This window comes from Phyllobates terribilis, unplaced genomic scaffold (genome assembly GCF_046119375.1).
Source record: "Phyllobates terribilis strain yellow unplaced genomic scaffold, ASM4611937v1 Scaffold_1__5_contigs__length_1240528914, whole genome shotgun sequence".
Lineage (NCBI taxonomy): Eukaryota > Metazoa > Chordata > Amphibia > Anura > Dendrobatidae > Phyllobates > Phyllobates terribilis.
This window is the reverse complement of record NW_027362761.1, coordinates 855,071,157-855,093,273: the sequence shown is the minus strand read 5'-3', so window position 1 is coordinate 855,093,273 and position 22,117 is coordinate 855,071,157. Positions and strand designations below refer to the sequence as shown.

Here is a 22,117-nt window from a genome sequence, read left to right as displayed (position 1 = left end):
TGTATTGAAGCTACATATGTGTTTTTTTTTCCATGTTTGTGTGTATAGGTGGGCTTAAAGGTTTTTTTTCCACGAACAAAGTTAATTTTAATCAACATTTTAATCAATAGATCTTTGAATCATAATAAGTTCCACAATTAGATGTGATTAAAAAAATGTCCCTGTGCTGAGATAATCTTATAAATGTGCTCCTGCTGTGTACTATGTAATGGCCGTGTCTGACCGTGCAGGAACATGGTCTGATCATACCACATCTCCTGGGCAGGGGAGGAAGCAAAAGACAATACAGACATTACAGCATGGAACCGCAGATGATACTTTCTTTGAAGTAAAATATTGTTTAAAAACCGGCAGGGAAAGGTTTTATCTTACAGAAAGAATCATCTGTGATCCCATGCTGTCCTATCTGTATGCTCTTTTGTGTCCTCCCCTGCCCAGGAGCTGTGGTATGATCAGACCATGTCCCTGTACGGTCATACACAACCATTACACAGGACACAGCAGGGGTACATTTATAAGATTATCTCAGCACAGGGACATTTTTTTAACACACCCAATTGTGGAAATTATTAGTATTCAAAGATCTATTAATTAAAATGTACTTTTGTTCCTGGGAAAACCCCTTTAAGTGTTTTACACTAAATAAAAGATAATTTTGGAGCTTGAGGAGGTTTCTAAAGACTATTTATTTAACAGAATATGTAATTACTTCTCTGCCTTCTCTAAGTGTAATTAGAGATATACCATAAGCAAATGGGTCACAACTTTATATGATTATGGTGCAATATGACTTTGTATGCATGTACAGTATGTTTATATATACATTACTTTGTCAGTTTAACCATGTGCACAGTGCATTAATATATCAGGTTATACTTTGAAGGTTGCCATCCTGGACTCACTAAGTGTTACAGAAATAGTAGTTCACTGACACCAGCACCATGCATTTAAAATAATTTATTTAGAAACATGCTCTATATAGAAAGAGGAGATGCTATCATCACTCTGTGCCCTTGGTAGAAGTGCATTTTATCTAAATGCATGGTACCTACCGTGAAACATGGTGGTGGCAGTGTCCTTATTTGATGCTGCATGAATGGTGCTTGTGTTGGGGAGATACATTTCCTTGTTGGTATCATGAATTCACAGATGTACAGTTCTGTATTTAAAAAGACCATTACTCTGTGCTCTTGGTAGATGTGTACTTTTCCAACATGATAATGATCCAAAATGCACATCTGTTGTATTTCTCAAGAAGAACAGAGTGAAAGTGATTCAGGGGACAAGTGTGTCTCCCTATCTGAACCCAATCAAACACCTCTGATGGGGGGAAGTATAGCATCACTCTGTAGAATGGAAAAAATAGATGTTGCAATTATGTCACCAACTTTTTCATTCCATGCCTAGAAGACTTGGTCCTTAAAAATCATGGAGGTCATACAAAATACTAGATGTAGTAATTTTTGATGTGGGGCGTATTCATTTTTGCATCATCTAATTTGAGTAAACCTGAAGATTTTGTGATGAAAGTTATATCATTAACCTTACTTTCATGCTGTGTGTTTAAAAAATGCTCTATGGCATTCAGTCTTGTCAAAATTTTGGAAATTGTTCTTGTGTTCAGTGAGATATTGATTAAAATATTACTTTTCAATTATTCTGAGCACTGTATATTAGGAACAAATTTTACCTATTTTTTAAATATCATGACTAGTATGTTTATTCAATTAAATAATACATCATCTTAAAATTTAGCTATGTGTTGCAGTGAACTATGTTCTCTGGTATATTGAGACCTTGTTTCAATTGCTAAATCTGTATTCTCCCTTAGAAGTGGCATGGAGAACCACAGGTTGGCGACAACTCTAGAGTTTCTTCATGAGTCAATCTTATTGTCTTCGTTATTAACCTATCCTTCCTTTTGCACAAATAAAAATAGAAAAGCAGCACTCACCAGATCTTCATGGCTAAAAGTCCTTTGTTCCAAATTATATGGACATTGTTAGAATAGCATGCGGCATGCAGGTAAAACACGAGAAGTTAGCAGGGGGAGAGCTGCTTTTCTATTTTTCTTTGTGCAATACTTGTCTAAATTTCAGCATATGCACCACCGATTAGGATCTGAGAAAGTTGCTTATACCTGGAATCACTTGAAAAGGCGTTGTGGATCTGGTGCCATTATACTCCTGCTTTCTATTGAACTACCCTTCCTTTTACTTCTGTTTTCTTTTATTTGCTCGTATACTGAAAAGCCATAAGATCTCAGGTCAGTGGTTGCCACATTTTCATGAGATAGTACCATGTCAAGGTACTTCAGCTATTAATGTTACAGCATTTAGGACTATTTTAAAGAGGCAATGTGGGCTTAAAAAATGTGTGTGTTTTATTTAAAAAACAGAGTTATTTTTGACCATAGTGTGTCTGGTTCAGCATTCAAGTTAGTGGGGCTAAGCTGAAATACCAGACCGAGTCCATGAACAAGTGTGGCACTAAAAAAGAAAACTAAAACTTTCTCTAATCTTGGAAACCCCTAAAAAGATTTTAAGCTTGGTTTAGTTACTAAACTAAACGTAGTTACTCACGTGTCCTGGCTCCAGTGCCAAGCTTTGCTTCTTTCCACTATGGCCTGTTCCCTCTGTACTAACCTGTTACCTCTGTACTAGTTGGGCATCTCAATAAGTACCAATGATTAGACTTATCTTCCTCTTGACTGCTGCAGCAAGATGTCTAATTATCTTGCATGCTAATCATGTCTGCAATGTATCAACCATCTAATATTTTAAAATTAAATCAAACAATTACTGTCATATTGCACTTTTAGCTCTGCTGTGTTCAGTTATATTAACAAGTTTTTCTCTGCCATCCTGATGCTGTACACATTTGCTATTCTACTATTCCAGTGAGTAACCACATCTCTGCAAGCAAGTTAGCAGTTTGCCTATAAGACTCTGATATTCCTGGGTATAACTTCACTTCTGCAAACAAAACACCAGTTTAGTTATGCATCTGGTCCTCACTGATGTCCTATGGCAAGTCCATCTCAACTGCATCACGGCTTCCTGTCCATGCTGCTCAGTTTGACCTACGGCTTGGATAATAAGCCTAACCAAGTGAGCCCTTAATGATAAGTAGTTTGAGATATAAAACAAAAAAGGGTTTTTTTGGAATGCAAAATGACATGAAAACAGGGAAATGTACTTTTCTTTAATAATAATGTATTTAGAAATGATAGTTGGAAATGTTACATTGTAACACCCCTGAAAGCACATAAGACTTACACGTGCTCAAAGATTGCTTGAACCTACAAAAGGCTGGTCACAGCCCAGAGATTATAGAATTTACAGCTGTGGTAGGAATCACAGAAGAAGTGGCTGGTTATTTTTTGATGGATTTTTTAAAGCTTTTTTTTTTAAGATGAATTCATTCAGTATATAGTAGAACAAACCAATTTACACTACCGTTTAAAAGTTTGGGGTCACCCAGACAATTTTGTGTTTTCCATGAAAACTCATACTTTCATTTATCAACTTTTATCAATGAGTTGCAAAATGAATAGAAAATATAGTCCAGACATTAATAAGGTTAGAAATAATGATTTTTATTTGAAAGAATAATTTTCTCCTTCAAACTTTGCATTCTAGCTGTTAATTTGCTGAGGTAATCTTGAGAAATTCCACCCCATGCTTCCTGAAGCCCTTCCCACAAGTTGGATTGGCTTGATGGGCACTTTTTGCGTACCATATGGTCAAGCTGCTCCTACAACAGCTCAATGGGGTTCAGATCTGGTGACTGCGCTGGCCACTCCATTACAGATAGAATACCAGCTGCCTGCTTCTTCCCTAAATAGTTCATGCATAATTTGGAGGTGTGCTTTGGGTCATTGTCCTGTTGTAGGATGAAATTGGCTCCAATCAAACGCTGTCTACAGGGTATGGCATGGCGTTGCAAAATGGAGTGATAGCCTTCCTTATTCAAAATCCCATTTACCTTGTACAAATCTCCCACTTTACCAACACCAAAGCAACCCCAGACCATCACATTTCCTCCACCATGCTTGACAGATGGCATCAGGCACTCTTCCAGCATCTTTTCAGTTGTTCTGCGTCTCACAAATGTTCTTCTGTGTGATCCAAACACCTCAAACTTTGATTCGTCTGTCCATAAAACTTTTTTCCAATCTTCCTCTGTCCAATGTCTGTGTTCTTTTGCCCATATTAATCTTTTCCTTTTATTAGCCAGTCTCAGATATGGCTTTTTCTTTGCCACTTTGCCCTGAAGGCCAGCATCCCAGAGTCGCCTCTTCACTGTAGACTTTGACACTGGCGTATTGAGTGTACTATTGAAGCTGCCAGTTGAGGAGCTGTGAGGCGTCGATTTTTCAAACTAGAGACTCTAATGTACTTGTCTTGTTGCTCAGTTGTGCAGCGGGGCCTCCCACTTCTCTTTCTACTCTGGTTAGAGCCTGTTTGTGCTCTCCTCTGAAGAGAGTAGTACACACTATTGTAGGAAATCTTCAGTTTGTTGGCAATTTCTCGCATGGAATAGCCTTCATTTCTAAGAACAAGAATAGACTGTCGAGTTTCACATGAAAGTTCTCTTTTTCTGGCCATTTTGAGAGTTTCATAGAACAAACAAATGTAATGCTCCAGATTCTCAACTAGCTCAAAGGAAGGTCAATTTTATAGTTTCTCAAATCAGCCAAACCGTTTTCAGCTGGGCTAACATACTTGTGCAAGGGTTTTCTAAGGTTTTCTAAATATCCATTAGCCTTCTTACACAGTTAGCAAACACAATGTACCATTAAAACACTGGAGTGGTGGTTATTGGAAATAGTCCTCTATACACCTATGTAGATATTGCAATAAAAACAAGACTTTTGCAGCTAGAATAGTCATTTACCACATTAACTATGTATAGAGTGTATTTCTGATTCATTTAATGTTAGCTTCATTGAAAAAAAATGTGTTTTTCTTTCAAAAATAATGAAATTTCTAAATGACCCCAAACTTTTGAACGGTAGTGTATATACTGAACAATTTTTTCAGCAAGACACAGCAAGTAGAAACAAAAAAATAAGACAGAGTATACTACAGGCTAGGAGGGAAAACCGTTTTAAAGCATTTTTTTCACCTAATTAAGTAATGTAACCACCCCACCCGCCCGAAAGTAAACAATAGAATTAAATATATGCTGAAAAGAACACCATGCCTACTTTGAAGCCTGACAGGTCTCGGTGATACTTTGGAGTTGGTTTGGTTCCTCAGGCACTGGAAACCTGCAGCATGAGGAGGGCAAGATGAATTGAATCAAGTTTCAGGAAATCCTATTAGAAAACATCATGCCTCCTGTGAGGAAGCTGAAGATTGGACTTCATGGGACCTTCCAATAGGACAATGGTCCCAAGTATAACCCAAGGTCTACCAAGGTTTGGGTACAGAAGAAGTTCATGAAAATTCTAGAGTATTCAACACAGTCACTCGACTTGAGTACTATAGAAAATCTTCGGTTAGATTTTAAGAAAGTGGTGCAGTACGCAAACCCAGGAATATTAGTGAACTGAAGGCCATTAGGCTTGAGGAATATGCAAAGATTCCTCAGGAACAATGGCAAAAGTTGGTGTCTGGATTGGAAACTGCAAACAGCAGAAAGTTTGTAAACTTTGCTAAAGAACCTAATTTGAAATGGGGTTGAATAATTTTGATTCCAACTGTAGCGTCATAGTCTGACTGGACCCTAAGAAGTTCTATTCGAGCGGATGTTTCAGCTATGTAATGGTTTACAGGCGCAGCTGCACCGCAAAGCATTTGCAATATGTATGCATACTATTGCTTTGTGGTTAACAACCCCTATAGGCAGTAATTCATGGATGCCAGTCTGCTGAGGGCATATAGCTGTCTGCATGTTTAATACAATATACAACCTATTTGCACAGCTTTATTCCCACGCGCACCCTGTGTAGATGATGCCCTTTAAGTGTCAGATTTTCAATTGTTGAAGAGGACTCTTTTCTTGTAATGTGCAAAACAGTTATCCCTGCTGGCAATACAAATTTTCCGGTCCAGTGGTGCAGAGAGAAGAAGTCATTTAGTGGAGAAAAAGAGCTTGGATGAATCCGTTACTATAATATTAAATTGATAGAAAAAAAAGAAAATAATGGGTCCTGTAACATTCAACCGAGCTTTAAACTGGAGACTGGAATTTTTGTTCTGGGCAAGTAAAATATTAACAGATGTCCTTTATTAATACAATAACATCCAGCTTACTAGTTGAATACAGTAATAATGTAACTCATAATACTCTAATTTAAGTCGAGAGCCATGTTCTTGCTGTATCCAACCTTGAGCTCCTACCATCTGACCAGAAGTGACCATAACGGAAAAAAGCACAACTGTCAGATTTTGGACCTAAAGCAATCTTATACCACTAAGTTGTATTCTTTCTTATAAGAGTGCTGAACAACAGCCCCACACACTCTAGAAACCTGCGGCATAGATAATATGCAATTCCGTCACCTGTCCTCAACCTGCTGGATAGCAGGGTAGGTGGCCTCTGCTCTTCATGGAAAGTGCAATATCATGGCTGAAACTGTCAGCAGAAGCAGGACTTGCCAATGCCAGCTAGTATACCTACTATGGCAGAGAGAGAATGCATGATGACTATTGATGAGAGAGCACTAAAATGCTTGGGTGCTCATTGTTCGGATCGAGCAAATAGTAATACTCGGGTGCTCGACCCGAGCAACGATCCCCTTGTAAGTCAATGGGAAACTCGAGCATTTTTCCGGCGCCCCCCACCCCATCCCACCTGGAGGTCTGGAGGGGACTAAAAATTGGCCAAATCGATGGAAACAGTGTTCAAATAATATGGGAACCGCATGGGGAAGACCCCTAGAAGCATCTAACTCCCAGGTCACTGTTGTGAACAATGCTGTCAGAGTATTACGTCACTTTTACAGACTAATACAACATACAAAAATTAAGCCAAAATGGATTTTCCTGGAAAAAAATGTTAAGGAACATTCTTTTCGGGGTAATGACTTGTATATAATGCTAAATAAATAGCCCAAGCTGTGGAGAAGCATTTTTGTTTTTGGTTATGTTCACACGTAGAGTTTTTGATGCACTTTTGCATTGCTTTCAATGTTGAAAAATACATTCACCAGTAAATGTAATTTTAACATTTTACTACCTTTTCTGGCCATGTGGTGGGTGAGACATGATCAGACACATCCTGTTTCATTTATGAAGGAGGGACTTTGAGCATCACAAAGCCTATTTTTACAAGACCATCAGGCCGCCCTTACTATTGTTAGAGGGCCAGCAGTCGTCCCTCACTATTGTTAGAGGGCCATCAACCGGCTATGCTTTGTTGTTCCCATTATAAACGCACTCCAATACCCCTTTGAAGAAACATAGAGGAGGTCCTCCTTAAAAAAATTTTTTACCATTATTAAGGAGTGGGTCTCCTATAATGGTAATGCCCATGCACGAAGTGCATGGGCTGAAAACATTGAGGGTATACATGAACATACTGTATAACATACAGAATATTAGAGGTAGGCCTCTAAAAAAATGTAATTTCATAAACACCCTTAAAAAAAATGATGTGGGTGTTGCATGATAGTAACCCTGTTCATATGGTGGTGGAGGATGAGGAGAAGGAGAAGGAGGGTGACATAAAAGACAAAATCAGGAAGTGTATACCCATGTCTGAGTGTGAAGAGGTGCATGGGAATAGACCACCCCCCCAAAAAAAAACAAACACTGGATTTGACTTTATGTTCCGCTGCTATCATCTGGTGGTGTTGAGAAGTCTGGCCCAATCCAGCCCTTGTTCATTTTGATAAGAGTCAGCCTGTCAACATTTCAGTTGACTGGCGGATGCACCTATCAATTATAATACCCCCGGTGGCACTAAAAACTCGCTCCGATAAAACTCTAACGGCAGGGCACGCCAGGACCTCCAAGGCATAGAGAGCCAGTTCATGCCGCGTGTCCAGCTTGGATATCCAATAGTTATAAGGCACAGAGGAATCACGGAGGACATTGGTACAGTCGGCAAGGTACTCCTTCAGCATCCAAAACTTTTCCTTCCTTGTCAGAGTACCCCGCACATCAGGGCTTGGACGCTGGAAGGGTCTGAGAAAACTGTCCCAGACCTTTGTCAGTGTTCTCCTGATTCTGCTTCATCGTATTTGTGTCTCCCTCGTTTGTACTCCTTGCTTGTCCAAGGAACTGTGACCTCTGTTGCCAGCGTTGTCAGATGGGAATTTTAATAATTCTTGAACAAGGGCCGTCTGGTACTGCAACATTTTATCAGACCTCTCCGTCACGGGAAGGAGAGATAGAAAGTTCTCCTTGTAGCATGGGTCTAGAAGTGTAACCAACCAGTAATTACTGTCAGCCAAAATGTGTACAATGCGAGGGTCACGAGAAAGGCAGCGAATCATAAAGTCAGCCATGTGTGCCAGACTGCCAATAGCCAAGACTTCCCTGTCCTGACCAAGAGGACGACTGTCCATGCTCTTCTCAACCTCCTCCTGGTCCTCCTCCTCATTCTCCCTCTCCTCAGGCCAAGAGCATCATGTCTGATGACCACGGTTTTAGGCAGTGGCCCTGTAGTATGGTATTGGTCAGCGACCAAGGGTGAATAGGTTGAACCACACACAACTGGCAGACTTTAAATGGAGTGTAATATTTGGCACGCTCCCCAAAATGTCACGATTATTACTACAGTAATATCGGATCACGTCTGATGACCACGGTTTTCGGCAGTGGCCTTGTAGTATAGTATTGGTCAGCGTCCAAGTTTGAATAGGTTGAACAACACACAACTGACAGACTTTAAATGGAGTGTAATATTTAGCACGCTCCCCAAAATGTCACAATTAGTACGGCAGTAATATCGGATCACGTCTGATGATGGACAAGTTTCTCTGCTTCCACAGTACAGCAATGCGAATAAAATCAACCAAATCTTGCTGTATTCTGCTAACAAGCAAATGGAGCAGTTAAAATGGTGTATCATATTGCGTTTTAAGTAAATAATCAGGATTAAGAGCAAAAAGAATATTAGCCCTGATATCTGGGGCTATGGATATCTGTAACAGCAGCATACAGAACGTGAAATGGACCCTATTCTGCTCTATACACTCTCCACAAACTCTGCCTGCCTAACTCCTGCTATCACCAGGATTAATATCTGCAGCTGGATTAGTACTTAGAAGGACTGTTAGTTCAGATGTGTATAAAAATTTGCTGTGGAATACCTATACCTAGCTAATAAACTGCCAATTCTCTCCCTAGCTCAGCAGCTCCTCTCCTTACTCTGCCTGTTTCTGGAGTAGACTGTGACGAGCATAAGGTCACCGGGTCTGATATAGACCAGATGACGCAATGCGGCTAGCCAATCACTGTAATGCCACAACCAACATGGCTGCGGCATTTCAATGAGTGGCAGGCAATCCCTGCATGTTAATTCGCTGTCTAAACAGCACCAAACATACAGAGCGAGGACTCAAGCTCCCGCCCGAACATCCCAGAAGTACTCGCCAAGCATCTCGAACAGTGAGATGCTTGGGCGAGTAGTGAGCAGTAGCGAGCACGCTCGCTCATCACTAATGATGACTGCAGTGGATGAATGTTTAAACACGATGGCTGGGAAACAGGGAATGACAGAAACTCATAAAGCTGTGGCATCGGAGGTGCAAGGGATTGGTGAGGTAAGTATTAGTTTAATATTTAAGACCAATAATCAGCTTTTGACAAATAAAAATTTAAATTAAAAGGGATAGAAAAATCCTGTAATATCACTTAAAACCTGCATTTTAACTCCATATTTAAATCTTTATTCACAGCTGTATAAAACGGGCTCTAAATGCTGCATGAAGAGATCTGCAAACCATTTTAATTTTCACCGATTTTTTATTTATTACTTTTTTGCCAATAGAGTAGTGAGCTGCAGGATGTGTTACAGCTCAGGTCAAGAAAACATATTCAACTGGCTGCAATCAAGGCTAGTTTTGACCATTATGTCATATATATACAGTCATGGCTGAAAGTGTTGGCACCCTTGAAATTTATCCAGAAAGTGAAGTATTTCTCCTAGAAAATTAATGCACTTGCAATTGCGCATCCTTTGTTATATACATGTTTATTTCCTTTGTGTCTATTGGAACACCACAAAGAAACAGAGAAAAAAAGGCAAATTGGGCACCATTTCACACAAAATCCCAAAATGGGCCGGAAAAAATTGTTGCACTCTCAACTTAATATTTGGTTGCACACCATTTGGAATAAATAACTCCAATTAATCGCTTCCTATAACCATCAACAAGCTTCTTACACCTCTCATCTGGAATTTTTGACCATTCTTTTGCAACCTGCTGCAGGTCTTTCATATTTGAAGGGTGCCTTCTCCCAACAACAATTTTAAGATCTCTCTATAGGTGTTCAGTGGGATTTAGATCCAAACTCATTGCTGATCACTTCAGAACTCTCCAGCGCTTTGTTTTCATCCATTTCTGGATGTTTCTTGAAGTATGTTTGGGGTCATTGTCCTGCTGGAATGACCTTGGTCACAAACCCAGCTTTCTGACACTGGGCACTACATTGTGACCCTAAATCCTTTGGTAATCTTTTATGTCTCTGTGTCAGCAGTAGCGGTCCTCCCGGGTCTCCTGCCAAAGGCCTACTGCTACATAATGAACAATTTATAAATGACACATGATAGGTTACAGATTTTATCTAAAGCTCTTGGGGTAGAAGAGCTTTAAGTTGTGCGTTATGCTGAAGAACAACTGGCAGATTAGTATCAATTATATGATGGAGATGTCCCTCCCTTAAAAACTGTCCTTTGTTTGATACATGATGTGACAGAAACTACTATCCCCAAAACGCAAGTCACACATGTCCCAATCCAATTACAAAAAAAAACATTTACACATGATCTTTTACATGCTGTAAAAACATTTTACTACGTCACTGAAAGTTCACTGACCCTCCATCTCTGCAGGATGGTACCAAGAAATAACCTATGCTCACCGTATGGAGGAATAAATTGCTCAGGAGTTGCCTGCTATAACAATACAGCACTCTTATGTGATCGACAAGCCCATCTTCACAAACTTTTAGTCTTTAAAGCATCTGTTGAATTTCTCACAAATTAGTCAATTCTATAGGGCATCATTCTCCCCCCCTCTCTTCTCTTTCGTTTTCTACCTCTGCCTGTTTCCCTGTTCCTATGTTTTCTATTCTGCCACTCTTCTCTGTTTTGCGCTTCATCACTCCATTGCAGATAAATTCACATTTGTTTCTTCTGGAGCACAGTATGTGAAATCTCTGCTTTGCATTCCAACTCCGGACACTTCTTCTCAATCTTCCACTGGGGCATGTGCTTTCATCCCTCCTTGCCAAATTCTGGCAATCACAGCTAGGCAGCTGATCTAGCAGTCTAGAGTCCCAAACGCTTCCTGGCTGTGATTGGCAGCGTCTGGAAGAGTGAGATGAAAGCACACACCCCCAGAGAAACTGTGAGGAAACGCCAAGTTGCATTGCAAGCAGAGATTTCACATACTGCGATCCAAAAGCGACAAATGTGAATATCTCTGCAAAGAAGTGATATTGTGTAAAACAGAAAAAAAATGCAGAATCAGAAGAGCTCAGGGATTTTTACAAATTATTTAAATCCATTTTTTGGAGAAAGTGACAAGCTCTCTTTAAAAATAAATGTAATAAAAAAAAAAGATAAACTATGCTAAACAATGATTTTCTACTGGTACATAAAACTTGATTAGTACAATAGTCTTATACTCTGGATAGTTTAAGTTCAGGGATGGTTGCATTTATATTAGACTGACCACATATTGCATTATTTTTCATTTTTAGACATTCGTTTTTTTCTCTTGTTTTTCTTTTTTCATTCTGCATAGACTGAGCTTTGCTTCTCTTCACAAGGCTCTCATGTAAGCTAACACAATTCTAAGCTAAAAATATTTTCCTCCTCACTTTCTACTTCATGCGTTTAAGTATTTATGGAACTGTCAGAACTGCAGACTTCTTTTTTTAAAAAACATTAAATGGTGAATATAGTTTTGGCTGACTGCACTTTTCTGAATTTAGACTGCAGGGAAGTAATGAGGTGTGAGTGAAAGACATGGATCTTAACAGCTTACACACTCAGCATTTACTATCCACCACTCATTGATATCCAAAATGACTGTTGGACCAATTGTCTGTGCAGAAACAGGATTATAAGGAGTGTTTTCTTTCCTTCAAATCCTTCAAATTATTTTATTTTAGAACAAGGCTTTAAAGTTAAGTAAGACTTTCAAAAGTACTCTGGATGAAACAGTGCCCCCTATACCAAAGACAAACGATAGAAAGTCTGGCACATTCCGCAAACACATTTTCTGTGATGGTCTAGGTGTTCCTAACGTGTGGAGAAAATGGCATCTATCAGCAGACATTATCCACGACACACTTGTGCTTAAAACCTATACCTTTGTCTGTCACCTTTCTAAACATGCCTACTTTACCAAACTCATTCCTTCTCTATCAAAGCTGAAGAGCTGAATAAAACATAGCTTTCCTTTTTTTATTTTTTGTCTCTATTGCAGAGATATTGGCTCTTAAAATTTAGGGTGTCTAATATGCTTATTTGCCCTTCAACAAAAGGGGAGTTAAGAAAGATTTTTCTCTGGGGGAGTTTACTTTTTCTCCTGTATGACATTGCCCAATCAAAAGAAGGCAGAATCATTCAATGGAAAAGACACCCCTATAGAAAGTCAGAACAGACTTTTTTACTTTGATCTGGGGAGACTGATGTACCTAAAGAAAAAAAATGTCTGCGGATGTGTCCATAACCTTACAATGTTTTTATTTCAGAGATTAGAAATGATGGCAGTTTATCTCTACACAGCTGTGAGTGTTGCAGTTCCCTGCACAGCAGGTGGACAGGAGCACTGGGGCATCAGTCCTTTCATTCTTTGGAATGGTGGGGTCCCACCAATATGACATAACAGTATAGGTTGGAAATATAACTTTAAATTTTACCTATGCTTCCAGTGAATTCTACATTTTGAAAACATATGCTTGCTTTTTTTGCGCCCTATGACTTTTTTTGTAAGATTCTGGTATAAGCAAATATCATTAAAGGGTCTTCTCTTTGTCTTTTACTCTGCAGGGTGTGCTCTCCAACATCTCCTCCATCACTGACCTTGGCGGGTTTGATCCTGTTTGGCTCTTCCTGGTAGTGGGAGGAGTGATGTTTATCTTGGGGTTTGCTGGTTGCATTGGAGCGCTCCGGGAAAACACTTTCCTTCTAAAATTTGTAAGTATATTTTTCAATAATTCGATTGAACCATTTTAGTAGACGGGTACATTTTTGGGTTCGTGGGGTGTGATTTCAGCTAAAAATAATCTCAGCGGTACAAAACTTTTCTTCACTGGCAAAAAGTTCACTTGAGAGTTCCTTACTTGTCAGTAGTGTTCTAGGGTTTGCATATAAAAAAATGCAATGCTAAAACTTGATATCTCTACATATTTCATAAAGAAAAACGTTTGCAATACTGTATATCTTATTAGAGAAATACACTTCTTTCTCCTCCTGGATTGATCTTTCAATCTCAATTTATGGGTAAAATCTGTATTCCGCGAAGACAGATTTTACCATTACTGAGATAGTTTGAGCACAAACTGTCATTTCCTATCTCAGCAATGGTAAAATCTATGTTGACTGAAGACAGTTTTTATCTGTGAATTGAGAATTTTGAAAGTGAATGATCAGTCCTGATGGAGAAAGAAGCAGATTTCTCTGATAAGATATATTGCAAAGTTTCTTATTTTCATGCATACTATTAATTTGACTGTCTGTGTGCATGGGGGATAGGGCTGTTCTCTGCTGGCCATTTTCTCTCTTTACAATGCGCACTGACAGTGCACTCTCTTGCCTGCTCATCACTTCATACCGGACAAGGGAGCGCACTGTCACTATACATTGAAAATACTACCACACAGTGAGCAGGGCTCTCCTATTGAGCATACGTTGGAATTTACAACCGACATATGCTAAGTAGATGGACCTCACTGATGATGCTTTGTTTCAGAGTGAGGACAGAGGCTGTGGCAGTGACCGCAGATGACGTCACCTTTGAGTATCCTAGCATGCACTGGGGGTTCTCAAATAAAGCATCCTCAGAAGGGAAGTAGAAAAAAAATAAAGCAGTTAGATAGCATAGTGAGGGTAGGATAGAGAATTTTATATGTAAGTATATTAGAAAAGAGATTTGATTATTACAATAAATAGATTAACATTTAGGAATAACATTTAAATATTAATTCATTAATAATTACTTAATTAAATATTATTAATATTAGTTTTGGACCACCCCTTTAAGCACTAGTTTGGCCAGGAAAGACTGTAAAAAACATGCTGCGATACAAGGACCTTCTTTTCACAGAACCACATGAACCAATGGTTACAAACAGCTTATGGATTTCAGCCTAATATATGTATACAGTGGAACATAGCTGTGTTTTGCAGGCTTTTTGATGCGTTTTTACTTGAGTTTTTTTCCCCCATTCCTTTGAATGGATGAAAAAAGTTGAGAGAATTTTAAGGCTGTAGACTTGAAAAAAAAAAAATGCTCGTCACAGTCTACCCCGGAATCAGGGAGAGTAGGGAGAGATTTGTTTGTTTAAAGTTACCATAGGTATTCCACAACATATATCTATAATATCCATTTGAACTAACAGTCCTCCTGATGACTAAAACAGCTGCATATAATTAGTGGTGATAGCAGGAATTAGGCAGGCAGGCAGAGTATGTGGCAGACTGGAGTGTATAATACAGCTCAAGAGGCTCCATTCCAGTTCTGTCTGCTGCAGATATTTCTACAAATAGCCCCAGGTATCAGGGGCCAGGGATAATTATTTTTTTTATCTTAATCCTGATTATTTGGTTAAAAAACAATCCAGAGAACACCGTTTTTCAACTCCATTTGCTTGTTGTCACAGCAGAATACAGCCAGATTCTTTCCATATTACAGCGATAAAAATCCAGGAATTTGTAGTGAACGTGGAAAATATTGGCCTCCATTTAAATTTTGTTGCAGTGTGTCAGTGAAGTTATTGACATGAGGTTGCCGTGAAAAATAGTAACCTACAGGCCAGCTATTTAAAACTGTGGTTTTCCATCTCCCGGCTCACATATCACTGGGGTTCAAATCCAGCCATTTGTAGTGAACGTGGAAAATATTGTCCTCCATTTAAAATGGGCAAGTCGCATGGCAAGGGATGGGGAAGTGGACATGATGGTGATGATGTTGCATGCAGAGGACGAGGCCGAGGCCGTGGGCAAGCTGAAATTGTGCCACAACAAACACCCACATCTTCTCGCTCGACCTTCCTGTCCCAATTAATAGGGGACCGCAGAACACCACTATTGAACACAGAGCAGTGTGAAAAGGTTATTGGTTGGATAGCAGATATTGCTTCCAGTCACTTAGCCACCACCACCACCACCCTGTCTTCCACACGGTCAAGTCTCAGTAACCGTGAGTCTGGATTGCATATTCCTCACCCTGATCTTCCTTCCTCCCACGATGCCGAGTGCCCGAAGACAACTGATCCCACACTTGGACACTCCAAAGAGCTGTTCACTTTTCCATTTATAGATTTGAGCCTCTCGCCCAGTCCACTTGAAGCGAGGCAAGAGGAGATCGCATGTAGCGATGCCCAAATATTTGAGCAGCCACAGTCACACGAAGGTGACGGTTGGAAACTGTCACAAGAGGTGGATGATGATGAGACACAATTGCCAGAAAGTCAGGAGGAGGACCAGCGTGCGAAAGTGGAAGATGAGGTGGTGGATGATGAAGTCACTGACCCAACCTGGCAAGGTGACATGCAGAGCGAGGACAGCAGCACACAGGGGAAGGGAGGTGTAGCACCACAACAAGCAAGAACAAGCAGTGTGGTGGCCACAGACAGAAGGCGGGCAACCGTTCCCTGTAACATCTACACAAAGGAAGTTGCCAGTACAACTGTTAGGTCTTCCCGAGTCTGGTTGTTTTTTAAAGACTCTGCCGATAACCCCAAAAAGGCCATTTGCACCACCTGCCAGGCCAGCATCAGCAGGGGTAGCAAAACTAACAGCCTGACCACCACCAGTATGATCAGGTACATGGCAGCAAAGCACCCGACTAAGTGGGCCGAACTCCAGGGTCCAGCAACAGTGTCTGCGGGTGACACCACTGCTTGTTCCGCTGTTGTGCATGCACGCCAATCCCCTGTCCATGGCGCATACCAAGATGCCTCCCGCCCTGCACCTGTCATTGAACTAGCACCATCAGCAAGCACATACACGTCCTTGTCCCAGTGCAGCGTTCAGTTGTCCCTACCCCAGTCCTTGGAACGCAAGCGCAAATACGCAGCTAATGCCCCACAGGCCACACTACTAAATTCACACATTTCGCGAATGCTTGAGTTCGAAATGTTGCCTTTTAGGCTTGTGGAGACGGAAGCTTTCTGAAACCTGATGGCAGCGACCGTCCCTCGGTACTCGGTCCCCAGCCGCCACTATTTCTCCCGGTGTGCCGTCCCCCCATTACACAAGCACGTGTCCCACAACATTAGCTGTGCCCTCAACAGCGCAGTTACTGAGAAAGTCCACCTAACCACAGACACGTGGACAAGTGCTTGTGGGCAGGGGCGCTACATCTCGCTGACAGCACACTGGGTTAACATAGTGGAAGCCGGGACCCAGTCAGACCTTGGGACGGAAAACGTCCTCCTGATGCCGAAGATTGTGGGCCCAGGGTCAATCAGGGTTTCTCCCACATTCTACAGCTCCTGCACCTCCTCCTCCTCTTTAGCATCCATCTCCGAAATGATCACATCAGTTGCGAGCTGGAAGCACTGCCTCGGCCAAGCGGCAACAGGCTGTGCTGAAGCTAATATGCTTAGGTGACAAATCACACAATGCTGAAGAGTTGTGGACAGCTGTGGCTGACACTGCTGAACCTACAGCCAGGCATGGTCATGTGTGACAATGGCCGGAACCTGGTGGCGGCTCTGAGGCGAGGCGAGCTCACACATGTACCATGCCTGGTCCATGTGCTTAACCTCATGGTTCAGCAGTTTCTCAAAACCTACCCGGATCTGTCGGATCTGTTTGTCAAAGTATGCCACCTGTGTGCCCATTTTAGAAAGTCAGCTACAGCTTCTGCCACTCTTGCCATGCTTCAGCAGCATTTGCAGCTTCCGGCTCACCGACTGGTGTGTGATTTTCCCACGCATTGGAACTCAACATTGCAGATGTTGGGCAGGATTTGTGAGCAGAAGAGGGCAATTGTTGACTACCTGCATCAACAAGGCCGTCGGTATTCAGGTCAGACTCCGCACATAAAACCTCAGGAGTGGACATGGATGTCAGACATCTGTACCATCCTCCAAAATTTGAGGACTCCACCAAGATGGTGAGCGGCGATGACGCCATAATTAGCGTCACCATCCCACTTCTCTGCCTTCTGAAACGCTCTCTGCTCACAATCAAAGAGGATGCATTGCAGGTGGAGCACGATGAGATGGAGCAAGGAACCATACAGGGTGATTACACACAGCCCAGCCTCATCTCATCCCAACATGGATTGGGTGACAATGAGGAGGAGGAGGAAGAACAGGAGCTAGTTTCCTGCGCTATAGACTGTACTACCTGCACAACTGCCATACTGTCTGTTCAGCGTGGATGGCCTGAGGACAGGGAGGAGAAGGAGGAGAGCATGGTCAGTCGTCCTCTTGGTGAGGACACGAAAGTCTTGCCTCTTTGCAGTCTGGCACACATGGCTAAGTTTATGTTATGCTGATTTTCCCGTGACTCTCGCGTCCAAATTTTGGTTGACAGTCATCACTGGTTGGTGACGCTTCTAGACCCACGCTACAGGGAGAACTTTATGTCTCTTATTCCTTTGCAGGACAGGCCTAATAAAATGGGGCAGTATGAGAAGGCCCTTGTTGCATAAGTAGTGAAAAAATTCCCATCTGAAAACGCTAGATAAGAATGGCAAATGCTTGATATATATATATAAGGCTCCACCAATAAAACTACATACATAAATCACCATTTAGCATAGCACCATTTGTTTTTAAAACAGTCACGTCACTTATGTACAGTATGTAGTTTTATTGGTGGAGCCTTATATACATACCAGGCATTTGCCATTCTTATCTAGCTTGGATTAAGAACGCAACATCTGCGTTCGAAACGCGTTCCTCTTTTGGACATGTGCTTTGGCATCTGATTTTATTTCAATAAAGAAGAATCTTTGGACTTACCTGTAGCTGGAACTCCTCCTTTTTTTGTCAAGTTTCCCATAGACTTACATTGGGATTGTTACTTGGACCAAGCACTCGAGCATTCCAATTTGCTCGACCCGAGCAACGAGTACCCGAGCATTTTAGTGCTCGCTCATCACTAAAGAACAGTGGTTTAAGGTCAATGCGGTTCGAAGTCAAACTGACTCCTTCCTCAAGAGAACCACTGTTAGAACCTTGCTCTTAGGTTTTTTTTCCTTTGCTGGTCACATGACCTTGTTGGCCTATTTAATCCTGCTCCGCCCTTCTGGCTTTGCTGGACTTCATTGTTTAACTACTTTCTAGCTAGCCTGTGCTCTGTATCTAACTCTGTTAGTTTGCTTGGTCTACGGACCTCTTTGTTCTATATATTTTGTTTGTTCGTCTGTCTGCTACTATTTCTGTTAGGAGGTGTCCCATTTTCCTCCCAGTCCTTAGTACTTGTAGGGATTCCTTCCCCACCTCTATAGGTCTCCGTACAGACTAGCTTAGGACTTTAGCAGGTCTGATCGCAGGATCAGGTCCCCTGTTACATCGTAGGGATTAAGCTGAGTTCTATCGTAGGGACAGATCTCCTCTCTTTCCTTAGCTCGGGTAGCAGAACATAACAACCACATGTACATCAGCAGTACAGATAAAATCCACATCCCATGGTTATATAGTATATCTCATACACGCTTGTGGATGATGCAGCAGCTGGTATTTTAGTATATTAGTGGTTGTGTTATCAGGTGAGCACATTACTATTCGTCACCCATTGTGCAACTTTGGTAAGACCCTATGGCGATTTGCATTTTTTTATCTTACAATGCAAAGAGGGCATTATTTTTTTTATAAATAAATAAGGTCCATTCATTTATCAAAAATACGTGTATCTTGGGCAGTATAGGTGCATCTCACTAAATTAGAATATCATCAAAAAGTTAATTTATTTCAGTTCTTCAATACAAAAAGTGGAACTCATATTATATAGAGTCATTACAAACAGAGTGATCTATTTCAAGTGTTTATTTCTGTTAATGTTAATGATTATGGCTTACAGCCAATGAAAACACAAAAGTCATTATCTCAGTAAATTAGAATGAGTAACAAAGGCTTCCTAAGCATTTAAAAAGGTCCCTTAGTCTGTTTCAGCAGGCTCCACAATCATGGGTGACTGCTGACTTGAGAGATGTCCAAAAGGCAGTCATTGACACACTCCACAAGGTCCAAGAGTTCCAATTTTCATTTGGAAATCAAGGTCCCAGAGTCTGGAGGAAGAGTCATCATCTTCTAGGAGACTTTACCTCTACCTGAAGACAGGAGTGGACACAGACAGAAGACAGACCCTTACCAAAATAATATATGGGCCCTCTGAAGTCCATTAGCTGATCGTAATGCACAATTCCACCTGCTTTGGAGGTGATAGTGAACCCTTTATCTCTTGGGCCCCTGTGCGTCTGCATGGGTTGCACCAATGATAGGTCTGCCCCTGCTTGAAGGCTCTCTGTCAGAGACCTAGTTAATAACCAAAAATTTCATTTGGAAGGAACATTAAAGGATTGTATTATCTGTACTCAGGAGTTGAACTTAAAGGGGTTGTCCAGGCACACTGTATTCATGATCTATCTTCATAATATGTCATCAATAGCAGATCGTGGGGGACCAGCACCCGGTGTCCTCACCGATAAGCTGTTTGTTGCTCAGACGTTGGTCGGATCTAAACACCCTGTACGGAGCTGCTGCGCTTGTTTATAAAGTATAGAGGTTCTTCAGAAGACACCAGAAGAATGGTCAGATTACTTCTCTTAACCGCTAGGCGTCTGTGGAAACCTGAAGCAGTTAAGACACTTAAAAGCCAGGACATATGCACAACAAGACTTTTTTTTTTTTACATAGAAATGAATATTTATATTCTTTTGAGCATTTTTTGTACTTTTTCAGGCGGATACCAATCATAGCGGACCTGCTCTAAAACCACCTTAAAAAAAAGTAGGAACATACTTTAAAAACTTTTCAAAACTGCCTCAGGAAACAATGCAGGAAAAGAAAAACTCTTCCAAAAATTCCTCCAGAAAAAGAGCTTTTCCCAAAGCAGTTTATGCTTGAAAACCTGATAGTTTTTGTGACTTACAATGACAGCATCAAGCCAGTGTGATTCTGCATGCTATGCAATGTATATATGTATTCTATAAAGATAGCCATAACCATTTCTACTTTCTTTACAGTTCTCTGTTTTCTTGGGAATAATTTTTTTCTTGGAGCTCACAGCTGGAGTCCTGGCATTTGTCTTTAAAGACTGGATTAAGGATCAGCTATATATATTTATCAACAGCAATATCAAAGCCTACAGAGACGATATTGACCTGCAAAACCTCATTGACTTCACACAAGAATACGTATGTAATATTCCGGCATGTGGTAATTCTAGGTTATAATAAATGTTCCGTATATGGTGCCCAGGATAATACCGTATAAAAATTGTTCTAATAAGTGTGACTTATTGTCTCCATATAAAATGCAGAATGCCAGATATTTTGTAAAGGATATTTCTTTCACCACTCAATTTCCTATTTAATTCATTTCTATTTATGATGTTTTTATCATATATTGTGAGATAGAGAAAAATGGATAAGTGGGAAAGCAGAGTAAATAACTTAGAAAAATTTGACATGAGTTTTCTATTTCTACGCTATGCACATGGGAATTGCATAAAAGTACAGCTCTGAGCTTGTCAAATGTGCAACTAGGAAGAGTGTTGTATCGCACAGCAGGGTGCACACATAAGTGCACTTTACAGCAAGACATGCTTTTTGGAGCCAGAAAAGAGAACAAGGAAAGAGAGTTACATTAAGGTAACTCCTAAGTAAATCCTAAGTGACAGATTTGTGAAAGAAGCACATACAGAACATTGGACAAAGCTACTGTGGAAAAGAATGAACAAATGAAAAACAGTGGGAAACTTGAAACCCTTCATACACAGCAAAACTGATTTACTAGTTTGCATGTGGCAGGGTCCTTTTTGCGGGTTTTTGTAGGGGAAGCTGAGCAGAAACTTCAAGTTTTTTGAGAAGTTTTGCATTTTTGAGGCGGATTTGAAGGCTGAGTTTCCTCTCAATTTACGCTCAGTTTCTGATCCAAAATCTGCTCTACAAACTCACAGATTTTGCTCCAAAACGAGCTCTAAAAACTCAGATTTTTCAAAGGAGTTTTTCTGCCAAAAACTAAGCAGAATCTGAGCGGAAAGTCTTCAAAAACCAGGAGATTCCACTCAGCAGCTACGTGCACATAGTGTTTTTCAAATAATTTTTGTAGCAGAAACTAAATGGAAACTGAGAGGAAACTATCGAAATCCTTCTCAAAACTGCAAAACTCCTCAAAAACTTGGCGCTTCTGCTTAGTTTCCTCTAAAAAAAACATAGCAAAAAGAATGTGCGTACTTGTAAAATAGTGAGTGTCTTCAAAGTGGAAGCCATCTGAAGAATGGTCAGGTCAATTCTTTTAGTCGCTTCATGACTGTCAAAGCCTGAAGTGGTTAAAAAAAAGCTCAGAAAGACTGAACATATGCACCGCAAGTCATTTTGACATTGCTGTGCATATGTTAATTTTTTTAGCATTTTTGTTAAGCGCTTTTTCCTGCGGATTTCAAGCGATATCTATCTGAAAAAAGACGTTTGCACAAACCCTAACTGGTTAACATCACAGCATTGTTTAGACATTTATACAACATACCAATAACCAATATTAGGGCATTGATCTGTCCAATAGGCCCAGCAGTGTAGGCAGTG

At 40.7% G+C, this 22,117-nt stretch overlaps 1 protein-coding gene across 1 annotated transcript in view; it reads left to right on the top strand.

Moving 5' to 3' along the window:
* Nucleotides 1–22,117, top strand: part of LOC141153624 (tetraspanin-5) — a 211,342-nt gene that overhangs the window by 164,823 nt on the left and 24,402 nt on the right. Inside the window, exons 3-4 of the mRNA XM_073638591.1 lie at nt 13,183–13,329; nt 20,558–20,728. Of these exons, the coding sequence (XP_073494692.1) occupies nt 13,183–13,329; nt 20,558–20,728 (318 nt within the window). The remainder of the gene's footprint in view (nt 1–13,182; nt 13,330–20,557; nt 20,729–22,117) is intronic.